The sequence below is a fragment of the Taudactylus pleione genome, unplaced genomic scaffold (assembly GCF_031769625.1).
Source record: "Taudactylus pleione unplaced genomic scaffold, aTauple2 ptg000063l, whole genome shotgun sequence".
Lineage (NCBI taxonomy): Eukaryota > Metazoa > Chordata > Amphibia > Anura > Myobatrachidae > Taudactylus > Taudactylus pleione.
The window spans coordinates 4725682-4749153 of record NW_028284465.1 but is presented as its reverse complement, the minus strand read 5'-3'; the positions used below and the strand labels follow the sequence as shown (position 1 = coordinate 4749153).

General features: G+C 48.0%; 1 protein-coding gene across 11 annotated transcripts in view; it reads right to left on the bottom strand.

The window, feature by feature from the left end:
- Positions 1-23472, bottom strand: part of OTOF (otoferlin) — a 377128-nt gene that overhangs the window by 25699 nt on the left and 327957 nt on the right. For 6 of the 11 annotated variants that reach the window (XM_088465708.1, XM_088465710.1, XM_088465714.1 and 3 more), the window contains 9 exons: positions 23090-23156; positions 20494-20642; positions 18086-18220; positions 16046-16183; positions 15348-15475; positions 12747-12917; positions 5682-5842; positions 5437-5579; positions 4544-4632 (listed from right to left, as the gene is read on the bottom strand). In XM_088465708.1, coding sequence (XP_088321834.1) covers positions 4544-4632; positions 5437-5579; positions 5682-5842; positions 12747-12917; positions 15348-15475; positions 16046-16183; positions 18086-18220; positions 20494-20642; positions 23090-23156 — 1181 coding nt within the window. The remainder of the gene's footprint in view (positions 1-4543; positions 4633-5436; positions 5580-5681; positions 5843-12746; positions 12918-15347; positions 15476-16045; positions 16184-18085; positions 18221-20493; positions 20643-23089; positions 23157-23472) is intronic. The other 5 variants (XM_088465713.1, XM_088465716.1, XM_088465719.1 and 2 more) reach the window with 1 other exon arrangement.

Below are 23472 nucleotides of genomic sequence, written 5' to 3'. Positions count from 1 at the left end.
AAACGACAGGAGAGTGCCCCTAAACCCGATACCCTACGGGCAGGCGCTATAGCCAGAAGAAAAACAGTCTTCGCAGTGAGCCATTTGATGTCTGCTGAATCCAGGGGTTCAAATGGAGGTTCCTGATATGCGTGGAGAACCACTGACAAATCCCACGGAGCCACAGGAGTGACAAAGGGAGGTTGTTTATGGAGAACACCCTGCAGGAAGGTGTGAACATCCGGCAGAGGAGCAATTCTGCGCTGGAACCAGATGGACAGAGCAGTGACGTGCACTTTCAGAGAGGCTAGGCGGAGTCCGAGATCCAATCCAGCTTGGAGAAAGGATTCTAGAAACCCTAAAAACCTGAGGGTCATAGTTTCTGGTAGCACAACACTGGAAATATGTATGCCACACCTGGTGATAAATCCAGGCAGAGGCTGCTTTACGTGTTCTGACCATGGTCTGTAACACAGAGCTAGAAAACCCTTTAGACCTTAGGAGGGATGTCTCAAGTGCCAGGCCGTCAAAGACAGATGGGCCAGGTCCGGATGTAGACAGGGACCCTGAGGGTTGTTGAAGAAGTTGGAGAGGCATGTCTATGGAGAGACTTTGAAGATCGGAGTACCAATGGCGTCTGGGGCAGCCCATTCCACCTGGGGAGGATCAGGTGTTGTAGAAGTCTGGAGTGGAACTGAGCGAACTCCACCATATCAAAGGTGGACACCATGGATCCCAAGGTCTGCATTGCAGAGTGAATTTACACTCGGTGACTGTGGAGTAACCTGCGCACTCGGTATGTAGTGCAGAGATTTTGTCTACTGTCAGGAAGATACTCTGAGCTTGAGAGTCCAGGAGGGCTCCCAGATGCAACATTCTTTGAGAAGGGGTCAGGGAAGACTTTTTCCAGTTGATCAGCCAGCCGTGCATTTGTGGAAAAACAATGGCTACCTGTAGATGGCGGTGAAGAATCTCTGGAGAGCTTGCTAAGAGCAAGAGATCGTCCAAGTATGGGAGCAGTCTGATCCCTTGACGACGGAGATAGGCCGCCATAACTGCCATGATCTTGGTTAAGACACAGGAACTGTAGAAAGCCCAAAAGGCAGTGCTTGAAATTGGTAATGTTGCTGTAGGACAGCAATCCGGAGATACTGCTTAAGAGAGGGTACTATAGGTACATGTAGTTAAGCGCCCTGAATGTCCAGAGCAGGGCCGAAACTAGGATTTTTGTCACCCGGAGAAAGGACATAATTTGGCACCCCCCCACCCCCCCAAAAAAAAAATACAACACAGAGGACGAAAAGGGTGTGTGGTTTTGTGACACAGTAGTGCCCCTTATAACACATTATTTCACACATTAATGGCTGTTATAACACATTATGCCACAGTAATGCCCCTTATACATTAAGCCACAGTAATGCCCCTTATTCATTAAGCCACAGTAATGCCCCTTATACTTTATGCTACAGTGATGACTCTTATACATTTGTGCCACAGTAATGCCCCATATACATTATGCCAAAGTAGTGCCCCTTACACATTATGCCACAGTAAGGACCCTTATACATTATGCCACAGTAAGGCCTCTTTTACATTAAGTCACAGAAAGGCTCCATCTCCCTTCTCTTACCTGCAGGGGCCACGCGGTGGGTGAGCTCAGGATGGCGCGGGACAGGTAAGGGCTGCCACACACTGGGGAACTGTCGGTACTGCCGTCATTGTAATGTGGCGCTGCTCGCGAACCAATTTGAGCTCACTGACCGGCAGCCTCTGCTGATTGGCTGCCGGTCCACGAGCACTGATTGACCAGCGACAGGCACCACATTAGACTGACGGTGTCTTTGTGCCTCTCAAGGTCGGGATGCGGCTCCAAACCCACAAGAGAAGCAACCTAGCCTCCCGGCAGCCTCTCCCCGGCACCTCCTCAAGTCCGGGCACCTGGGTCACGTGCCCCCTTAGCCCCTCCCTCCCCCCTTGTTGGGGCCCTGTCCAGAGACACCATAAAGTCCCCAGGCTCCATAGCCAGGACAATAGAGTGAAGGATTTCCATATGAAACCTGGGCACCTTGATAAACTTGTTCAGAGACCTGAGGTTGAGGCTAGGCCGATGAGACCCATTGGGCTTCTGAACCAAGAAAAGGATAGAGTAATAAGCCGTCCCTCGCTGTGATGACGGGACCAGAATTATTACCCCCGAGAGCAGCAAAAACTGGAGTAGCAGGCCTTTGCTTGGGTCAGATGGAGGTCCTGTGCAAAAGTACTGCTGGGGAGGGGCTGCCTCGGGAATGATAGGGCGAACCTGTGGGAAACCACTTCTTGTATCCAGGTATTTGTGGTGGTCTGACGCCAGAACTGGGCGAACTGAAGAAGTCGGCCTCCCACCCGGGGAGCCCCCAGGGGGAGACCCACCCCATCAGGCTGAAGGTTTTTGCTCAGATTTGGTAGGTGGACGTCTAGTAGCCCAGGCCTGTTTGGTTCTAGACTTGGAGCCTTTTGTGGATTCAGACTGCCGTGGAAAGGACTGACCTTTAGCTTTTCCCTGGGGACGAAAGGACCGAAAGGATGACATCCGAGGCTTCGTAGTAGATGTAGAGGGCAAGAACGCCGTCTTAGAAGCTGCCAAGGTAGTCACAATTTTGTCCAATTCTGGGCCAAACAGGATCTCCCCAGAGTAAGGCAGAGACTCCAAAGCCTTTTTAAAGTCCGAGTCTGCCTTCCATGAGCGAAGCCAAATGATACGGCGGGCTAGCACGGAAGTAGCAGATACTTTGGAAGCTAGAGACCAGTATCCAAAGCTACTTCTCCTAAATAGGAGGTTGCATCCCTAATGTGAGAGATGTAGGACAACTGTTCCCGAGAAGCATCAGAGGGACATGTGTCTTCTAGGGCCTCTGCCAACTCTCAATGGCTTTTGCCACCCAGGTCGTAGCCCTGGCAGGATGAGTAATAGCTTGTGTAAGAGAGTATATAGACTTCATGCAAGCTTCAATCCTTCTATCTGTACTCTCCTTTAAGGAGGTTGCTGTATGGATAGGTAAGGTAGCGTTCTTAACCAGACGTGTCACGTGGAAATTTACTGCAGGGAAACTTCCCATTTAGTGCAATCAGTAGCTGGAAGAGAGTAAAAAGAAATCAAGCATTTAGGCAGCTGAAATTTTTTATTTGGCATATTCCATGCTTCACTCATTAGATCAGATAGCTGATCAGAATGAGGAAACTCCGGCAAAACTACCTTCTGTCGTTTAAGGAGTGGCTCTTTTGCCGTAGGAGTGGGTTCTTTATCTTCTATTTGAAGAAGGGTCTCTGCTGTTGCAACATTTGTTGAAAGGCTGTAGAGTTCGCCGCCAGACTGCACTGAGGTAGAACATACGTCTACCCATGGAGGAGGCAAAGGAGGCATTGGATTTGCAGGGAGTACCTGTTGTGGCCATCCCATAGGGGGAGCTACCGCAGGGACCGCTAGGTGGTCTGCAATTTTTGCCAACACCTGTGAAAAGGAAACCCAGGGGGGTCCTGAGGAAAGGCTGCATGGACACGGTGCCGTGTAACAAGATGCACATACGAAACTGAGTTGCCTTCAGGCTGTGGGCGAGGTATAGGGGGAAGGACCGGAGCACCCTGGGACAGAAAAAAGTTTTGCTGTTGGTGTCCGGTCCTCCAAGTACAACCTACACCCCACTGTCTGTGTGGAGCCCTATGGAACCTGAAGAAGAAAAAACATTAAGGACAAATTAAGAGCCCAGATTATCAGGGGCAATCATTATTATTCTTTAGATGTGAATACAACCATTGTGGTTGGGGGAATATGGGACAGTGTACTGGGGCAATCCTGTTGGGGTTACTGTGGCTGGGAAGTGGGAGTGGGTCTGCGTGTGTGCACGTGTGGAGGAGGAGGGGGTGACGCTCACACTGGTTAGATGCCAATGTGAAACTTACTACCCCATTAATACTTAGGGCCTGATTCACATCCGCACACAACGCAGAGGTTCCCGTGGTTGGGTATTTTATTGCTACTGCGCTTATGTGAAAATTTCCAAAAACCCCTACGGCCTACGCGTTACACAGAGTGACCACTCTGCTGCTGTGATCGGGACTGATCGTATCAGAAATGTGGGAAAGTGGTGGGCATCGCTGGGCGGTGATTGGTAGTGCACGCAAGTATGGTCCGTTCAGTGGGCGCATCAATACAAGCGGCTCCGTTCACAAATGACCAGCAACAAGCATTGGAGGCCATAGATAGATGGACAAGCCCCACCTGCCATAGCATTGGTGCAAGTTCTGACGGTGCAAACCGTGTGGCGTATAGGTATGTACCAATCGGTATTATAGCGTGTAAAAGTGCACGTCGCAGTCCTTGCAGATTCAGTTGCATGGAGTATGTAGCGACATTTGCATAAACTCGCAGACGGGCGCTTTTGTGTGGGACTCAGAATCAGGCCCTTCATGTTTTAAGTCTTTATCAGGTGTCCCAGCCACTATTCTGCTGAGAACGTTTGGAGGCGTCATCGTCTTCTGCTTTTTGAACAATATTAGACACAACCCAATCACTTAGTTTTTCTGGTACCTTTTTGGCTTCCTTGGAGATATGTCAATGGCAGGACCTGGCGCAGGCATGTCCATCGGAAACATGTCCACCCACATTTCTAAACGGCCCTGTGGAAGACAGACTCAAGCAGTTAGTGCTCGGCGTATGCACCGGGTAATTCCATGGATTTATGGTCCAGGATGGCATAGTTTGCAAGGGTTAAAAAGTTGTATGAGCAGGTGGATGAGCGACATTGCATGCTTAGTGCAGATTAGGCTACACGAGTACGCCAAGTGTTGCACAGTGGTTGGCCTCATTGCCTACCAGCGATGGGACCAAAATGTTCTAATTCTATCAGGACATCATGTATGTTCTTCCCATGTAGGCATGCAATTCCTCCAGTGTGACTGATGTGAGCTATATTAACTGTTGCTGTATAATATGTTGGCGCTACAGTATATAGAGTTTAATCATAATGAAAACAAGGTTTCATCTTCTGGGGCTGGATTGTTTACAGATAGGGCAAACTGACTTTTCCTTAAAAGGACCTGAATCCTTAGGCGGGTCATAGGTGCTGGACCCCAAAACTGTTCCTTTTAATTAAACCTTTGCACCTTCCAACTCTACTTTATCGGAGAACACAGTCAGACAGGGAAACAGTCTGATGCCCCACCACGATCATGACTATTTAAGATCTAAATTAAGTTAAATCTAAGAGTATTTCAGGTGAAAAAATGAAAAGTTGAAGTTAATTTAGGGAGTTGTCTGAAAGGCTGGAACCCGCAGGGACACTTTGACCGTTTCCACCATGTATAACATGCGGGGTGTCCTCAAACCCCCAATTCTTACCCACTGTTGTGAACAGTGCTGGTAAAGGTTTTACGGTTCCATGAATATGAGGCTTTGTGTTTACAATAAACCACTGACTTCACCTGCTCAATTCCTGGTTTGTCTGGATTTAACAGTGGCCGGGTCTCTACATGTTCTGGAATCAACCTGCACCCGGCCCGGGGGATCTCCTCCCAGTGGTGAAGGACCGAGAGAGCCAGATGCTCATCGGTCTGTTTCTTCTGACCTGCGGTGACGGCAGCAGGACACAGCGAAGCAATCATTAATTAGCTGGAATATTCACTCTACATGTCACCAACAAGGAGCACTCAAGGGACAAAAGTTTCACCATTTTCATCTTCAATTTCTGTGGGGCCAGTGAAGACTCGATTCATGACCTTGACTCGTCCTCCGGGTCCAAAATGTGGCCCATCGATCTTCCCTTCTTTGCAGAGTTTGGACAGGATCTGTGTAGGCTTCATGGGATCTCTCCACATGTTGTACCCATGTCTGTGACAAGTACAATAGATAATTACATGTTAAGATTACAATTGGGGAGTAATGGCATCACTAAAATACGTGGTAATTAATAAATCATCACCAACATCAACAATATTATGAATTATAAAGTGGAATTACCTAAACTTATTTAAAACAATACTTGGCCACATAACTCCCAGGGGTTCATTTACTATCATCATTTACTATCTGGCGGTTTGTGAAAGCTTTGACTGATAGTTTTAAAATGGTAACAGCCTGGTTTAGCATTTATTTCTGGTGCCACTTTAAATCTGCAGGCCAGTACATCTGTCCCTTAGGGACAGTTCTGGAAAGTGATAAAGTGGTGAGTGATAAACAACCAACCAATCATCTAATAACTGTCATGTTACAGGCTGTGTTTGAAAAAAGGAGACTTATGGTAAAACCTACCTTGGCTAACTCTCTTTCTTCGAAATCCATAGGGTCCACAGGGAGACAATAGGGTGTAGGTGGGACCTGGAGGACCGGACACCAACAGCAAAGCTTTTGAATCCCAGGTTGCTCCGGTCCTCCCCCTATACCCCGCCCACAGCCTGAGGGCACTTCATTTTTGTTAACAAGCCCAAGGCAGGAGCAGGATAGGAGAGAAGCAAGACTGGTACACTGAGGAATCACACTCTCACACAGAGAAGGAAACAAGTGACCAGGAGAAGAACCACAATTTCCTCTTTCAGGTGGAAGCGAGAAACAACCTTGGGAAAGAAACCTAGGCGTGCTCGAAAAACAGCCCTGTCCTGATGAAATATCAAAAAAGGGGAGTGACTTGAAAGCGCCCTTAAATCCAATACCCTACGGGCAGATGCTATAACCAGAAGAAACAGAGTCTTCGCATGTGAGCCATTTGACATCCACTGATTCCAGGAGTTCGAATGGAGGTTCCCGATGTGCTTGGAGCACCACTGACAAATCCCATGCAGCCACAGGAGGGACAAAGGGAGGTTGTATCTATAGAACACCTTGCATGAAGGTGTGAACATCTGGTATAGGAGCAATCCTGTGCTGAAACCAGATAGACAAAGCAGAGACCTGCACATTGAGAGATGCTAGGCGGAGAAAGGCAAGAATTTCAGAAACTTTAAAGACTTGAGGGTCATAGTTTCGTGGAGCACACCATTGGAAATATGTATGCCATATTCTGTGGTAAATCCTGGCTGAGGCCGGTTTACGTGCTCTGAGCATGGTCTGGACCACAGAGCTGGAAAAACCCTTAGCCGTTAGGAGGGATGTCTCAAGAGCCAAGCTGTTAAAGACAGATGGGTTAGATTCGGATGTAGACATGGACCCTGAGGCAACAGGTCTACTCGTAGAGGAGGTTGAATAGGAACGTCTATGGAGAGCCTTTGTAGATTGGAGTACCAATGACATCTGGGCCAAGCCGAAGCCATTAACAGGACTGTGCCCCCCTCATATTGGAAGGAAGAGATATGCCAAATGGAAGTTCCATTTCACCGGCAAGGCGTCTATGAAGGCCGCGTCGGGAAACTTTGTTCTGGCTCCATTTGTTGGAAGTTTGTTGTTGTGTCTTGAGGCCATGAGATCCACTTCTGGAAAACCCCATTTGTCCACCAGAATCTGAAGGACTTCTGGATGTAGAGACCATTCTCCTGCATGCATGTCGTGACGGCTGAGGAAATCAGCTTCCCAATTGAGAATCCCCGGGATGAACACTACAGAGATGGCTGGGAGATTACATTCGGCACATGTGACAATACGGGACACTTCTATCATTGCTGACTGACTTCGAGTGCCCCCTCGGTGATTGAGGTAGGCCACAGCCATTGGCGTTGTTGGACTGTACTTGTACTGGGCTGTTTTTCAGAGCCAGAGTGAGAGCTCTGTAGATGGCTCGAAGGTCCAGGATGTTGATTGGCAACACTTCTTCGACTGGGGACCATCGGCCCTGGAAGGAGTGCTGGCCGGTTACTGCGCCCCACCCTCAGAGGCTTGCGTCTGTGGTGTGGAGAGCCCAGTCCGGTATCCAAAAGGGACGACCCTTGTTCAAATGGGAGTCTGTAGCCACCAGGCCATGATCTTGGTAAAGACCCGGGGGGCCGTTGAAAGGTCGAACGGCAGAGCCTGAAATTGGTAATTTTGCTGCAGTGTAGCAAACCGGAGATATTGTTGATGAGAAGGCACTATAGGTACATGTAGATAAGCATCCCGAATGTCTAGGGATACCATAAAATCTCCAGGCTCCAAAGCTAGGATAATAGAACGAAGGGTTTCCATACGAACTGTTAAACTTGTTCAGAGACTTGAGGTTGAGGATTGCCCGATGAGACCCATTGGGCTTCTGAACTAAAAAAGAGTAGAATAATAGCCCTTGCCCCGTTGTGAGGAGGGGTCCCTGGAGCAGCAGGGCCTTGGTTGGGTCCGATGGAGATCCTGTGCAAAAGAACTGCTGAGGGGGTCGCCTCAGAAAGGAGAGGGCGTATCCGTGGAAGACCACTTCTCTTACCCAGGCATCTGATGTGGTTTGATGGCAAATCTGGGTGAATTGAAGAATTTGGCCTCCCACTCTGGGAGCCCCCAGGGATAGGCCTGCCCCGTCAGGCTGTAGGTAGGCTTGTCCTCAGACGTGGCAGGTGGATGTCTAGTAGCCCAGGCTTGTTTGGCCCTAGGCTTGGAGGCCTTGGTTGATGTCTACTGCCGTGGATAGGACTGACCCTTGGATTTGCCTTGAGGGCGAAAGGAACGAAAGGATGGCGTCTGAGGCTTTGTATTGTATGCAGAGGACAGGAACGCCATCTTGGAAGCTGCCAAAGTAGTCACAATTTTATCTAGTTCTGGACCAAATAGGATGTCTCCAGAATAAGGCAGAGACTCCAGAATCCGTTTTGAGTCTGAATCTGCTTTCCAGGAACGTAGCCAAACAATACAGCGGGCCACTACCAAAGTGGCAGATATCCTGGGGGCCAGAAGAGCCGTATACATAGCTGCTTCACCCAAGTAGGAGGCAGCATCTCTAATGTGAGATATGTAGGACAGCAGTTCCCCTGAAGTATCAGGGGGAAATGTCTCTTCTAGGGGCCTCTGCCCAACTCTCAATGGTTTTTGCCATCCAGGCCATAGCCCTAGCAGGACGAGTAATAGCTCCTGAAAGAGAGTAAATGGATTTATGACAAGTTCTATACCTCTATCTGTAGTCTCCTTCAAGGAGGTTGCAGTATGACTGGGTAAGGTGGCATTTTTAACAAGACGTGCTACATGAGAATCCACTGCCGGGGGAATTTTCCATTTAGTGCAATCAGTAGCACGAAGAGGGTAAAAGGAACTGAACCGTTTTGGAATTTGAAACCTTTTACCGGTCATATTCCATGCTTCACTCATGTGATCAGAGAGCTGGTTTGAGTGAGGGAACTCTGGTAAAACTACCCGTGTCGTTTAAAAAGTGCACTCTTTTTCTTAGGAGCAGGTTCATCCTCCTCTATTTGTAAAATAGATTTTACAGCTCTCACAAGAGCAGGTATATTTAGTGTAGAGGGGGGGCTCTTCTTCTCCTGAGATGGAGTCAGAGTGACAGAGGTCTGCGTCTTCTGCCTCCCCAGATGATATATCAGAATCAGATAACTGGGTGGACTGGGAAGATAACAGAGCACGTTTAGTAGGTAAAGGTTTTTCCTTTTACCTTTTGCAGAATTTGCTGAAAACCGTAGAGGTATTAGCCAAACTCTGTACTGAGGTAGACAGTACGTCTACCCATGGGGGAGGCACAGGATTTGCAGGGAGTACCTGCTGTGGCCATCCCACAGGGGGAGCTACCACAGGGACTGCTATGTGGTCCGCACATTTTGCCAGCACCCGTGAAGAGGCAGCCTAGCGTGGGTCTTGAGGGAGAGACACCGGGGCTGATGGGCCTGAGGCTGTGTAACAATTACTACAGAGACCATCTTGGATGAGGTCCTCTGTGGCTAAGCCCGCTGAGCAGGACTTACAGGACAACAGAGTAGGAGCAGCAGCATCAGGCTGCTTGTTATTCTTTCCTCTGCTAGACATAGGCCCTGATTCAGAGCCGGATGCTCTGACCAGAGCGCTCGCTCTGAATCAGGGCCCACCTCCATAAATATGGAGCGTCCTCCTGGACGCTCGTATAGCTGTGGGTCACCACCCACAGCATATACGAGCGTGCAGGATGATGGTCGCGATAGTCTTGACCATCGCCACTGCGAGCAGAAGCCTGCGGTTGAGTTTCTCAACTGCAAGGCCAGGAGTGATTTTGGCTCTATCAGAGCCAAAATCACTCCCACTGACAACACTAGTGATGTCTGTGGGACGGCTTCTGACGGTAGGCGTTCCCTTGGGAACGCCTCCGTCTGGCAGGCACGCCCCCGGCACGCCCACCAAAGGGGGCGTGCTGTCAATCAACATAGACAGCACGCCCCCTTTGATCAGACACTACGAGCGAAGGAAAGTCCTTCGCTCGTCGCGTCTCGCGCATGACGGAGCTCCCTCCGTCGTGCGCATGCGCAGTGCAGACCATCGACCCACTTGCGAGCGGACAGCCGCTCGCGAGTGGGTCTGAATGAGGGCCACAGTCACAAGAATAATAGAATACACAGTATGATACAGTGCAGTGAACACACCCTGCAGTATGTGTAATATGGTACAATGTAGTGTGCAACCGCGCTATATAGTATGTGATAGCCTTCAAAAATATATAGGAGATGTGAGGTACAATGAACCCCCTATACCTTAGTATGTCAGGGAATAGTAGAATAAAGGGAAAGGTATAAGCTGACAGTATAGAATATATCGCTTAGCGCCAGCACAAATCACATACAAACGCAGAAAAAAACATCGCATGTCTGCAAAGGGCACTAACGTCAACTACACAGACCGCAGTGGCTGATAGCGCTGTATAACCTGGCCCATGGGAGAGGTATACAGGGAGACTGGACTCAGCGATCCTGGAGACCTGATTGCATAAAATGGCTTCCGCGCATCTCTACGGGGGCGGAGGGTGATGGAGGAGAAGCTCAGGGAACACCAAGACCGCAGTGGAAAGGTGCCATGAGCTGGGGGAGGGGCTGCAGGGAGAGCGCCTTATCCCCTGGCTGACGTTAACCACCGGGTCCCCTGGCCTTTAGAATATGCCTCTGCGCCAGTCTATTGGAGTTGTGAGCGAACCAGTGTCCACATCAGCACCTCCGGTCTGTCTCCTGAGACCGGAAACAAGACTGCACCAAGATGTGGGACCCCGCGAACGGGGTTCCGCCTTACCAGTCCCCTGGATTCCGGGCTGCAGTCTGGGGTCCGGGGAGCCTGCTAGCTAGTCCCCCTCGGAGTCCCGCCAGGAGTACCTAGCACAGGCTTGGTGTCACAGTGCCATGGAGAAGTGATGGGGCGGCAGCACAGACGTCCGGAGGATAGACTGGTGCTGCGCGCCCGTTATAGTAAAAGAAAAAAAGAAAATAATTCATAAAATAAAAGCTTGGGCTGCTTAATGCAGCCCTCTGTTATAATGGTGGTCCAGCTCCTGCTGCACACCAACAAAACTGAAGTGCCCTCAGACTATGGGCGGGGTTTAGGGGGAAGGACCGGAGCATCCTGGGATTGAAAAGCTTTGTTGTTGGTGCCACCTACACCCCAATGTCTCCCTGTGGAGCCCTATGGACCCTGAAGAAGAAATGACAGTTAGGAGCTGATTGGTTGTTCGTTTATCACTCAAAATGTATCACTTTCCAGAGCTTAGTACATCTGTCCCTTAGTCTGCTTTTAATTTAGGCTAATGGGATACTTTAAATAATCTACAATCAATTATCAATTGTTAGTATACCCCAGAATCTGCAACAATAAAAACGTAAATTATGGCATGAGAATGGGACCACAAAGCTTACACATTTTCCAATCCTCTAGAAAGGGTTAAACTAACCAGTTAGATCTTATGGGTGGATCACGCATTGGCCTTCAATCCAATAGCCATACTTAGGACCTGAGCTGCACGCAACGCTACCAAAATTCTAATCGCTGTGCGCGAACAGAAGTTTAATGTGAGTATCCCCCCGTATTCGGTGTAGCATCTCTGTACATTGCCCACAGCCCGACATTTACTAAAGCAGCCTCCATCTCTATTATCCACACACCTACCCTATGATAGGTGCAAGAGATATGACTGAAAATGGCGTCCGCTCACCGCACACATGACTCAGAATTGGGCGTAGCTCTATCTACATGGCACTGGGCCTGCCACAAGATGGAACTCTTCCGTGAGTACGACCAGTTGCCCTTCAGGAAAGACCATCTCACACACAGAGAGAAAAGCTCTAGATGCGTCCGGCACTATGGTGCTTTTCGCGATTTGCTAAAACTTGCTAGTTGTTGCCTCGTTCAGTCTTGTATGCAATGTGGAATCGGGCTATACTGTCCTCATACAGCTCTATAGCTAGTGAGGCGAGTCTGAAATTAGTCATTTCTCAGGTATTCCATTGCAGGTATATGAAAACGTAAGCTATACCCCGCCAACGTGTTAGTCAATAGTCCTAGCAGATCCTGACATGGGTCAACAAGTGAAGACTACAGTCAGTTGAGCTGCTGTGACACCACTATCCCATCCCCACAAGCCTAGACTGTGCTTGTTTTCAAAGCTACCACTCACTCTGGGCTTGCTCAGAGTAGTCCCTCTCCTCAAGTAGATGCAACCTGCTGAAACACATATGTTATGTAATGTATATAATTGTATCTAAGCAATCTTTAGGCATGAAGACTTTATGTTGAAAAATAAACCTGTTCACATTAATAGCGAATAAACAAAATGTGGTAATATAAAGGTTATATTTGTATTTTGTTACTTTATAAACATAATCAAGGCCATATGTAATCCCGCGCAGTTGTGATGATGATATTACGTGGCGGTGATGCGTCCTGTCATACATACATGGCATATGTCTGTGATATCCCACACGTGGCCCTGTGCTTGCTGTAATAATGGTTTTCCAGATCGATCTTGGTTTCTCCAATCAAGTCATCGGTTCCTACCAGGTCCCAGTCGTACACTGCCACGGTCAGCATGGACTCCATCGGGAAAGTGGCCTCGATGTCAAATGATCTGGTGGAAAGATGGAGGTGAGGTTTATAATGGCGCAGGGATGTGACAAAGCATCACTACAATATGGTCGGTGAGTATACAGGGTCAGGTTGGAAAGTTACTACAGCACACCCTGGGGCTGAGGCATACTGTAGGGCTACCTGAGGATAGATATGGCCGGTGAGTATACAGGTTCAGGATGGAAAGTCGATACAGTGCACCCTGGGGCTGAGGCATACTATAGGGCTACCTGAGGAAAGATATGGCCAGTGAATATACAGGCTCAAGATGGAAAGTTGATACAGTACACCCTGGGGCTTAGGCATACCGTAGAGCTACCTGAGGAAAGATATGGCCAGTGAGTATACAGGTTCAGGATGGAAAGTCGATACAGTACTCCCTGGGGCTTAGGCATACCGTAGAGCTACCTGAGGATAGATATGGCTGGTGAGTATACAACTCAGGATGGAAAGTCGCTACAGTACATCCTGGGGCTGACGCATACTGTAGGGCTACCTGAGGATAGATATGGCCGGTGAGTATACAGGCTCAGGATGGAAAGTCACTACAGTACATCCTGGGGCTGAGGCATACTGTAGGGCTACCTGAGGATAGATATGGCCGGTGAGTATACAGGTTCAGGATGGAAAGTCGATACAGTACACCCTGGGGCTGAGGCATACTATAGGGCTACCTGAGGAAAGATATGGCCAGTGAGTATACAGGCTCAAGATGGAAAGTTGATACAGTACACCCTGGGGCTTAGGCATACCGTAGAGATACCTGAGGAAAGATATGGCCAGTGAGTATACAGGTTCAGGATGGAAAGTCGATACAGTACACCCTGGGGCTTAGGCATACCGTAGAGCTACCTGAGGATAGATATGGCCGGTGAGTATACAACTCAGGATGGAAAGTCACTACAGTACATCCTGGGGCTGAGGCATACTGTAGGGCTACCTGAGGATAGATATGGCCGGTGAGTATACAGGTTCAGGATGGAAAGTCGATACAGTACACCCTGGGGCTGAGGCATACTATAGGGCTACCTGAGGAAAGATATGGCCAGTGAGTATACAGGCTCAAGATGGAAAGTTGATACAGTACACCCTGGGGCTTAGGCATACCGTAGAGATACCTGAGGAAAGATATGGCCAGTGAGTATACAGGTTCAGGATGGAAAGTCGATACAGTACACCCTGGGGCTTAGGCATACTGTAGAACTACCTGAGGATAGATATGGCCGGTGAGTATACAACTCAGGATGGAAAGTCGCTACAGTACATCCTGGGGCTGACGCATACTGTAGGGCTACCTGAGGATAGATATGGCCGGTGAGTATACAGGCTCAGGATGGAAAGTTACTACAGCACACCCTGGGGCTGAGGCATACTGTAGGGCTACCTGAGGATAGATATGGCCGGTGAGTATACAGGTTCAGGATGGAAAGTCGATACAGTACACCCTGGGGCTGAGGCATACTATAGGGCTACCTGAGGAAAGATATGGCCAGTGAGTATACAGGCTCAAGATGGAAAGTTGATAAAGTACACCCTGGGGCTTAGGTATACCGTAGAGCTGCCTGAGGATAGATATGGCCGGTGAGTATACAACTCAGGATGGAAAGTCGATACAGTACACCCTGGGGCTGACGCATACTGTAGGGCTACCTGAGGATAGATATGGCCGGTGAGTATACAGGCTCAGGATGGAAAGTCGCTACAGTACACCCTGGGGCTGAGGCATACTGTAGGGCTACCTGAGGATATGGATGGTGAGTATACAGGCTCAGGATGGAAAGTTACTACAGTACACCCTGGGGCTGAGGCATACTATAGGGCTACCTGAGGATCGATATGGCCGGTGAGTATACAGGCTGAGGATAGAAAGTCGTTACAGTACACCCTGGGGCTGAGGCATACTATAGGGCTACCTGAGGATATGGCCGGTGATTATACTGGCTCAGGATGGAAAGTTACTACAGTACACCCTGGGGCTGAGGCATACTGTAGGGCTACCTGAGGATATGGATGGTGAGTATACAGGCTCAGGATGGAAAGTTACTACAGTACACCCTGGGGCTGAGGCATACTATAGGGCTACCTGAGGATCGATATGGCCAGTGAGTATACAGGCTGAGGATAGAAAGTCGCTACAGTACACCCTGGGGCTGAGGCATACTATAGGGCTACCTGAGGATATGGCCAGTGATTATACTGGCTCAGGATGGAAAGTCGCTACAGTAGACCCTGGAGCTGAGGCATACTATAGGGCTACCTGAGGACATGGCCGGTGATTATACTGGCTCAGGATGGAAAGTTACTACAGTACACCCTGGGGCTGAGGCATACTGTAGGGCTACCTGAGAATAAGGTCGGTGATTATATACAACTTGAGGATAGATATGGATGGCGTAGAACATGGAAAACAAGATGGATTTATCAGACTCACTTTCCAAAGACAGGGTTCAACTGCTTGGAAATGTAATTCTCTTTGTCTTTGATTTCCGTTTTGCCCAGTTTGATAACAACATACGGATCTGCTTTACCGTTGATATCAGCTGGATGTAGATCTGTCGCCTAAAAGAAAAGGAAATCTTGAAGAAAATGGGTTGCCACCAACACAAATCATAGAGGAATCAGCCATTTTGTGGTCTTGCCATGAATGCTGGACCAGTCACAAAATGGTGTCACCCACCATGAACTGTACAGAACAGATGCCAGGCACAATTTAAGTGGAATACTGAAGCATTAGAGATTAATCACAGTCTGTTTTGGCTATATATATTATAGAGAGACACCTCATATATATTAGTTATAAAATGAATGGTCTGGATATAGCCATTAACCAACATACAACACACAGTGTCATTTTAGCCATTGACTAATCCTGGTTACAGTATAATCACATGCAACAGAAATACAGAACACTACAAAAAAAAACGTTACAACAAAAATATACTATCACAGAGTGTTTGTGGTGACGGCTATTATATTATGCATACTAGTGTACATTATAAGCCCAGTCTGGTTATTTTAACTCAGCCTGTTCAACTCCACCCTAAATGACATTTGGGTCAGGCTGTGCTTTACACACTAGCTAAGTCATGTGACTGAAACACTGGTCTCATTGCACCTACAGACACTTACCCTCACTACATACACCCGCACCAGCACGTTAATTGGGTCATTATTGGGTATGCCTTGGAACATGCCAAAATTGGGGTCATATCCAGCTTCTTTGGTAACATCGTCAGGTAATGGAACTTTGTACACACACATGGAACCCTGGGGGGAGAAACATCCCGGATCTCTGGTTACTAACAGCAGAACTTGTTTCACATCACATCAAAGTCCATCCTCCAACCTTCACCTCCAACATTAAACTACTATAACGCCACCCTCTCATTACATTATGTTGCACATTTTCTCCTAAAATACGGCTCATTTAAACTTCAATAATGTTCTAAAATAATTATGAGATTTTCATATTCAAAGCTATATTTTCCCACCAGGCACCGTCCACCTAGAACCACGCTTCTCCACCAAAGTGCAACTGGAAAAAGCAGAAAATGCGTCTTACTAACCACTTACCTGGCCACGTCGCATGTGATGTGACCACAGCCAGAAGTACTGCGGCTGGCAAGGTCGTATCACATCAGACTGCCCTGCCCACTGTGTCTCCTGGCTTCAGAAGAGGAAAATCTATTCTGCTCAAGTGCAGAACAGATCTCCTCTGACTCCCCGGACCTCTTACAGTGATGCGGTGTTCTGTAACTGCTGACATCACTGCCGGAATCACCCCCAGAATGCTGTGCAAATGGCATTCTGGAGCGCATGTGCCAGGGATCAAAGTGCGAGTAGGGAAACTTATGACCTGATTCAGACCCGCTCGCTAAGATGCGATCGCTCGTAGCTGCCAATGGCTCGCTTAGTGCGCATGCGTACACAGCGTAGTGCGCGTGCGTGAACCAGTGCGAGAGATCGGGAAGTGTTCGCTCGCTGCGCATAGACTGCCCAGCAGAGTGAGTGACAGGAGAAGCCGTTTGTGGGGGGTGACAGGGGCTGGCCACTATAAACGGGGGAGCGGAGGTGCGAACGCAGGCGTGCCTGAGCGTCTCAACACCGTTTCAGAGGCGTGTATAATTAAAAGGCAGGATCATAGTACACGTCACCTGGCTGTAATTTACACTGAAGCGCTCGCAGTGCTTGCGGCAGGGTATGGTCAACCACAAGTGCTGTGATCGCATCCGATGGTGCTCAATGGTACCGATGGTTACCTACACATCCTGGAGATGACGTGCGCAAGTGGGCATCTTAAGACAGGCTGGTGGGCGTCTGCATACACAATGCGATCACACGCCAAGATATAGTGGGTGCGCTAATGCCTTCCATGCGATCGCCTGCCTTGCTAAATTTGCATACGCATCATGCGAGCGAACGCATCTAGCGAGTGGGTCTGAATCAGGTCCTTAGTTCCCCTCCAAGCACTATTTGTCTGATCTCTGCAAGATATGATCTGCAGCAGGGGGGACAGATAATCAGTACCCCCCCCCCGAAACTCGCTCCGATGATGATACATGTTGCCCATTTATGTCATTTCAATAACCTCACTCGGCAAAGTGAAATTTCCGTTCTTACACCTGTCAGGAAACAGAGGTGCAACTACTTTGTACTGAGGAAGAATCGTTCCCGTTCAGCCCGGCTCTTCTCGTCCATCAGTGCACACTTGTGCCCCCCTGCAAATCCCACCTTGCTCTATGACCCATGCTTTTTCACCTATGCAAATTGGGGTGGGCAGCGCCAAGGACGAATTCTGCACCCACACTGTTCCTCGTACCTCAGATGCCTAAGTAATGCATAACCTGCTTTCTCATGACTAGTGCTGTTTCCCACAAAATACAGTGATAAAAAGAATTTCCAAACAATAGAAGGGATGATACATTGTGTCGTAGTGTGGGACTGAGACTTGGAAACGCGTCGCCTGGCAGGTCTATGCACCAGCAGAATAGATTGCTGATATCAGGAACTGTGTTGGCTGACACTTATTGTGTGCATCACAGCTGCAATGCTTCAAGGCTGCAGAGTTTCTGGCCAGCAATTACACTCTTAATGTGAACATAATATAATTTCCCTGTCTGCACCGAGATTTAGAGACCCAGAGGCCAAACAGGGACACTCACTACTCACTTTAAACCTGCCCACTATCCTCTCCTCCTCGCTCATAGTGTCGTCGTCATCGCCGATCTTCCCACGTAGTAAGTTAAATGTGTGCAGCCAGTCTTCAAAGTTATCAAACTCTGTCTCCAGTTCCTTGTTGAACACCTAGAGTTGTGAATATGGGGTAGAAGGGAGATTTAGGTTAACAGGAAAAAGCTTTTCATAAAACATGATTAAAAAAAAAAGCTATATTCCCCTGAGGAAACGGTCAGAGCATAGTGAAACGCGTTGGTGACGCTGATATACTGATATCTTAAAGACCTGTTTCAGTGCAGTATGAAGGCAAAGGATCCATATTTACATCACTAGAACTGGTACCTGCACCTGCTGAATTGTACAGGACATGGCTTCAGCTTACATTGTGAGTAATTATACATTCAAGCTGTATATCAGTGATTCACAAACTCTGCCTTACACTCCACGTTTTCAGGATAGCCATGCTTGAGCACAGGTGACTTAAGTAGTACCTCGGTCAATCTGATTTAGCCATCTGGACTCAAGCTGGGATATGACTGCAATCACTTTCTGTTATCTCATGGCTTGACACAGCGAGCGCTATGTTATTGCACGTTACACATCTGCGCTGGAACCACTACTGAACCTAAATATCTTTAATACTGCCTTTAGTTTCTGATAATTTTTATATTCATTTTTAGTTTTTATTTTGATTTGATTTTCATTATTTATTTTATTTTGTATATCCTTGGTTTTTATTTCATTTAATTTTTTGGCTTTTTTTTTGCAGTGACAGACCATTATCATATCAACCTATTCTATATATGTTGTTTGGTTATCCCTATATGCAATTGGGTTTTGTTTCTAAATATCGGCAAAGTGACTTTTGGTGACGTCACTGGCTGGAAATATTTTAGAGGTGAACATATGCTTATTGCTGCTTTTTTTCAGACAGTCCCGGTTACAGGGTGTGTGGCAATCAGCAGAAGGACAATTGCTCAGGGGGGGCACATATTTCTGTGTCTCTTATTTTCATTGTTTTATATTGTTATTGTTTATTTGTGTGACTGTCATTGCTTTGCAACGTTTATGATCTCTTTATTCTATCACTCCTAACGACAACAGGGTGTAATACCACGTTACAGAATGACATCACTTCCCGCGACTAAAGTGTGCCTGATAAATGACACATTGGCACCTTAGTATTACTATATTATTAGAGACTCAAGTTGGAAAAGTGTTGCTCAAATGCAGGAAGTTACAGCAGACACTCTAGAAGTGTGCTAATGGTTCTCTCAAGGGCCTGATGGAGGTTTGCGGGGAGCCCCAGGGTACAGAACTTTGGGGGGGAAGGACAAGCATAAAATTGGACAAATTATATACTGGTGATGTTATTAAAAAGTATAATGTTTAAATTCTTCCATCGCTGCAAATGTGTGTAGAGCCCCCAGTTCACATTATGCCACAGTGCATCCAGTTTACATTTTGCCATAATGCCATGAACACTCATTATGCCACACTGCATCCAGTTCACATTATGCCACAGTGCCATTAACACCCATTATGCCACAGTGCATCCAGTCCACATTATGCCATAGTGCCATGAACACTCATTATGCCACAGTGCATCCAGTTCACATTATGCCATAGTGCCACTAACACTCATTATGCCACAGTGCATCCAGTCCACATTATGCCATTTTGTCATGAACACTCATTATGCCACAGTGCATCCAGTTCACATTATGCCATAGCGCCATGAACACTCATTATGCCACACTGCATCCAGTTCACATTATGCCATAGTGCCATGAACACTCATTATGCCACAGTGCATACAGTCCACATTATGCCACAGCGCCATTCACACTCATTATGCCACAGTGCATCCAGTCCACATTATGCCATAGTGCCATGAACACTCATTATGCCACAGTGCATACAGTCCACATTATGCCACAGCGCCATTAACACTCATTATGCCACAGTGCATCCAGTCCACATTATGCCATAGTGCCATGAACACTCATTATGCCACAGTGCATCCAGTCCACATTATGCCATAGTGCCATGAACACTCATTATGCCATAGTGCATCCAGTCCACATTATGCAATAGTGCCCCCAGCCCACATTATGCATCTCCGCTGCTACTCTGCAAGGTACAGAAGGAACTTAGAAAGAGCACCTGTTACACATACCACTGGTGTCACCCGGAAGCTTCTTGTTCCACCTTCTTGCCCCTGCATCTTGGTTACTCCAGCACTGACAATGTTGCCCCTACAGACAATTTCCACGCTGGTAAAGTAGCTAAGTGTTGGGGCCCCTTCTGCATGTGGTGGCCCGTGTGTGACTGCCCTATTGCTAATCTGTCACTGGTTCTATTGGATATAACACTGGCTCCTCCCCCCATTTTCAGCCTACCTTTAACTCATCGATTTTCTGCTTGTTCTTCTTCTCAGCGAGCTCCGCCTGCAGCTTCTTCTTCTTGTCCTCCTTAGGAGCCTTCACTTTGTCCTTGTTCTTCACCTGCCCCTTTGAGCCTTTCATGGGAGATTCATCAATTTTGATCTCTGAGTCATCATACAAAGTGGGTGGAATGGAGGTGAAAGGAACCAACAGCAGGCACTGAACCACAATGTGCATGAAAGTTGGCAGATAGTTTGGAGGGCAGGTCTAGGGCCTCCCATCCCAGCTATCCGCTTCCACGCTCATGTATATTTCCTCTTTCATGGTTACCAGGTCTGATGAAAGGTCACCAAGCCTCACACAGAAATAATACATGTATCGTGGAGGCGACCATACTTACCGATATTATTCTATACTATTATATACAGTACAATATATACACATACTTTATATCACATAGACTTATGTACTAGATGTAGCTGTTCTGCATTGCTCCGAGAGATAAACTGGCTTCAGAAGATGCTGTAGCCTTAAATGATTAAGATAAAACTATGACCTGAAATACTATCTGCAGGGCGGCTGTAACCCACACATAGTTACAGCTATTTTATTGGCTGGAGCAGAATGCATTTTAATTCAGTCTTTCCATTCGATAAGAGCTAGAGAGAATATTGTGGCATAAGGCGCAAGATGCCTCAGGGGTTAGTGTATAAACTGCTTGCATTCTCATAAATGTTGCTCCTGCCCACAAATATATGTTTCATGACTTTTAATCTGCTTCTTCATCCACTGACCCCTCCCCCTCCTCTGACTCCTCACTATCCTGACTCCTCCTTATACACTGACTCCTCTTCATCCTCTGACCCCTCTCCCTCCACTGACTCCTCCTCATCCTCTGACCCCTCTCCCTCCACTGACTCCTCCTCATCCTCTGACCCCTCTCCCTCCACTGACTCCTCCCATCCTCTGACCCCTCTCCCTCCACTGACTCCTCCTCATCCTCTGACCCCTCTCCCTCCACTGACTCCTCCTCATCCTCTGACCCCTCCCCCTCCACTGACTCCTCACTATCCTGACTCCTCCTTATACACTGACTCCTCTTCATCCTCTGACCCCTCTCCCTCCACTGACTCCTCCTCATCCTCTGACCCCTCTCCCTCCACTGACTCCTCCTCATCCTCTGACCCCTCTCCCTCCACTGACTCCTCCTCATCCTCTGACCCCTCTCCCTCCACTGACTCCTCCTCATCCTCTGACCCCTCTCCCTCCACTGACTCCTCCTCATCCTCTTACCCTCTCCCTCCACTGACTCCTCCTCATCCTCTGACCCTCTCCCTCCACTGACTCCTCCTCATCCTCTGACCCTCTCCCTCCACTGACTCCACCTCATCCTCTGACCCCTCTCCCTCCACTGACATCTCCCCCTCCACTGACTCCTCCCATCCTGACTCATTCTCTCTACTGATTCCTCCCAACCACTGACTCTTCCTCATCCTCTGACTCCCCCATCCACTGACTTCTCCTAGTTCTAACTCCTCCCCATTCTCTGACTCCTCATCATCCTGACTCCTCCTTATACACTGGCTCATCCTCATCCTCTGACCCTTCTCCCTCCACTGACTCCTCCTCATCCTCTGACCCTCTCCCTCGACTGACTCCTCCTCATCCTCTGACCCTTCTCCCTCCACTGACTCCTTCTCATCCTCTGACCCCTCTCCCTCCACTGACTCCTCCTCATCCTCTGACCCTTCTCCCTCCACTGACTCCTCCTCATCCTCTGACCCCTCTCCCTCCACTGACTCCTCCTCATCCTCTGACCCGTCTCCCTCCACTGACTCCTCCACATCCTCTGACCCGCTCCCTCCATTGACTTCTCCTCATCCTCTGACCCGCTCCCTCCATTGACTTCTCCTCATCCTCTGACCCTTCTCCCTCCACTGACTCCTCCTCATCCTCTGACCCCTCTCCCTCCACTGACTCCTCCTCATCATCTGACCCTCTCCCTCCACTGACTCCTCCTCATCATCTGACCCTCTCCCTCCACTGACTCCTCCTCATCCTCTGACTCTCTCCCTCCACTGACTCCACCTCATCCTTTGACCCCTCTCCCTCCACTGACATCTCCCCCTCCACTGACTCCTCCCATCCTGACTCATTCTCTCTACTGATTCCTCCCAACCACTGACTCTTCCTCATCCTCTGACTCCCCATCCACTGACTTCTCCTAGTTCTGACTCCTCCCCATTCTCTGACTCCTCCTCATCCTGACTCCTCCTCATCCACTTTTGCTTTAAACGGTTACGTTATATTTTAATGTTGTTAAGTTGAGCTCATCTCGTGATTACTCTTTTACAGATAAATATATATATATATTTCTAATGCAACTTTCATAGCTGTAACACATGAAGATGAAGATTTAGACAGAGGCACAGAATACAAGGAATGAATCATTGATACAACATGCCTCATGCAATGCATCATGAATTACGCCTTCATTATTTCATTTTTCTAAAAAAAATAATTTACATATGTCCACAATTTCATGTCACACTAATAAAAACTTTGCCAAATAAATTTCCAGCAGCCACCTCACTATAATTCCCATACTCACCCTCAGCGATCTCCATCTCCTCCTTCTCCTCGGCTTCTGCCAGTGCCGCCTCCTGCTGGCGTAATTGCTGAATGTGGGGTAAAATCAAACACACAGAGTTTATAAAGAATAGAAAAGCTACTGAGAGAAGATAAAACACAAACACCATCACATGGATGTCTCTGAATCCTAACATCTGGGCTGCTGGTGAATCATTATGGGCCAGGGAGGAATGGCATTTCTGTCTGTCATTTTTGTGCACTCAAGAAACAGACCCCACCCCTTTTTGCTATTGCCATAAATTCCACATAGCTATGAGCATACAGAATATCTGCCTCGTCCCACATGTCTGCACAACGTGTCAGACTCTGCAGCAGAATTTGCCCCTATGTGTGCCGAGTCCC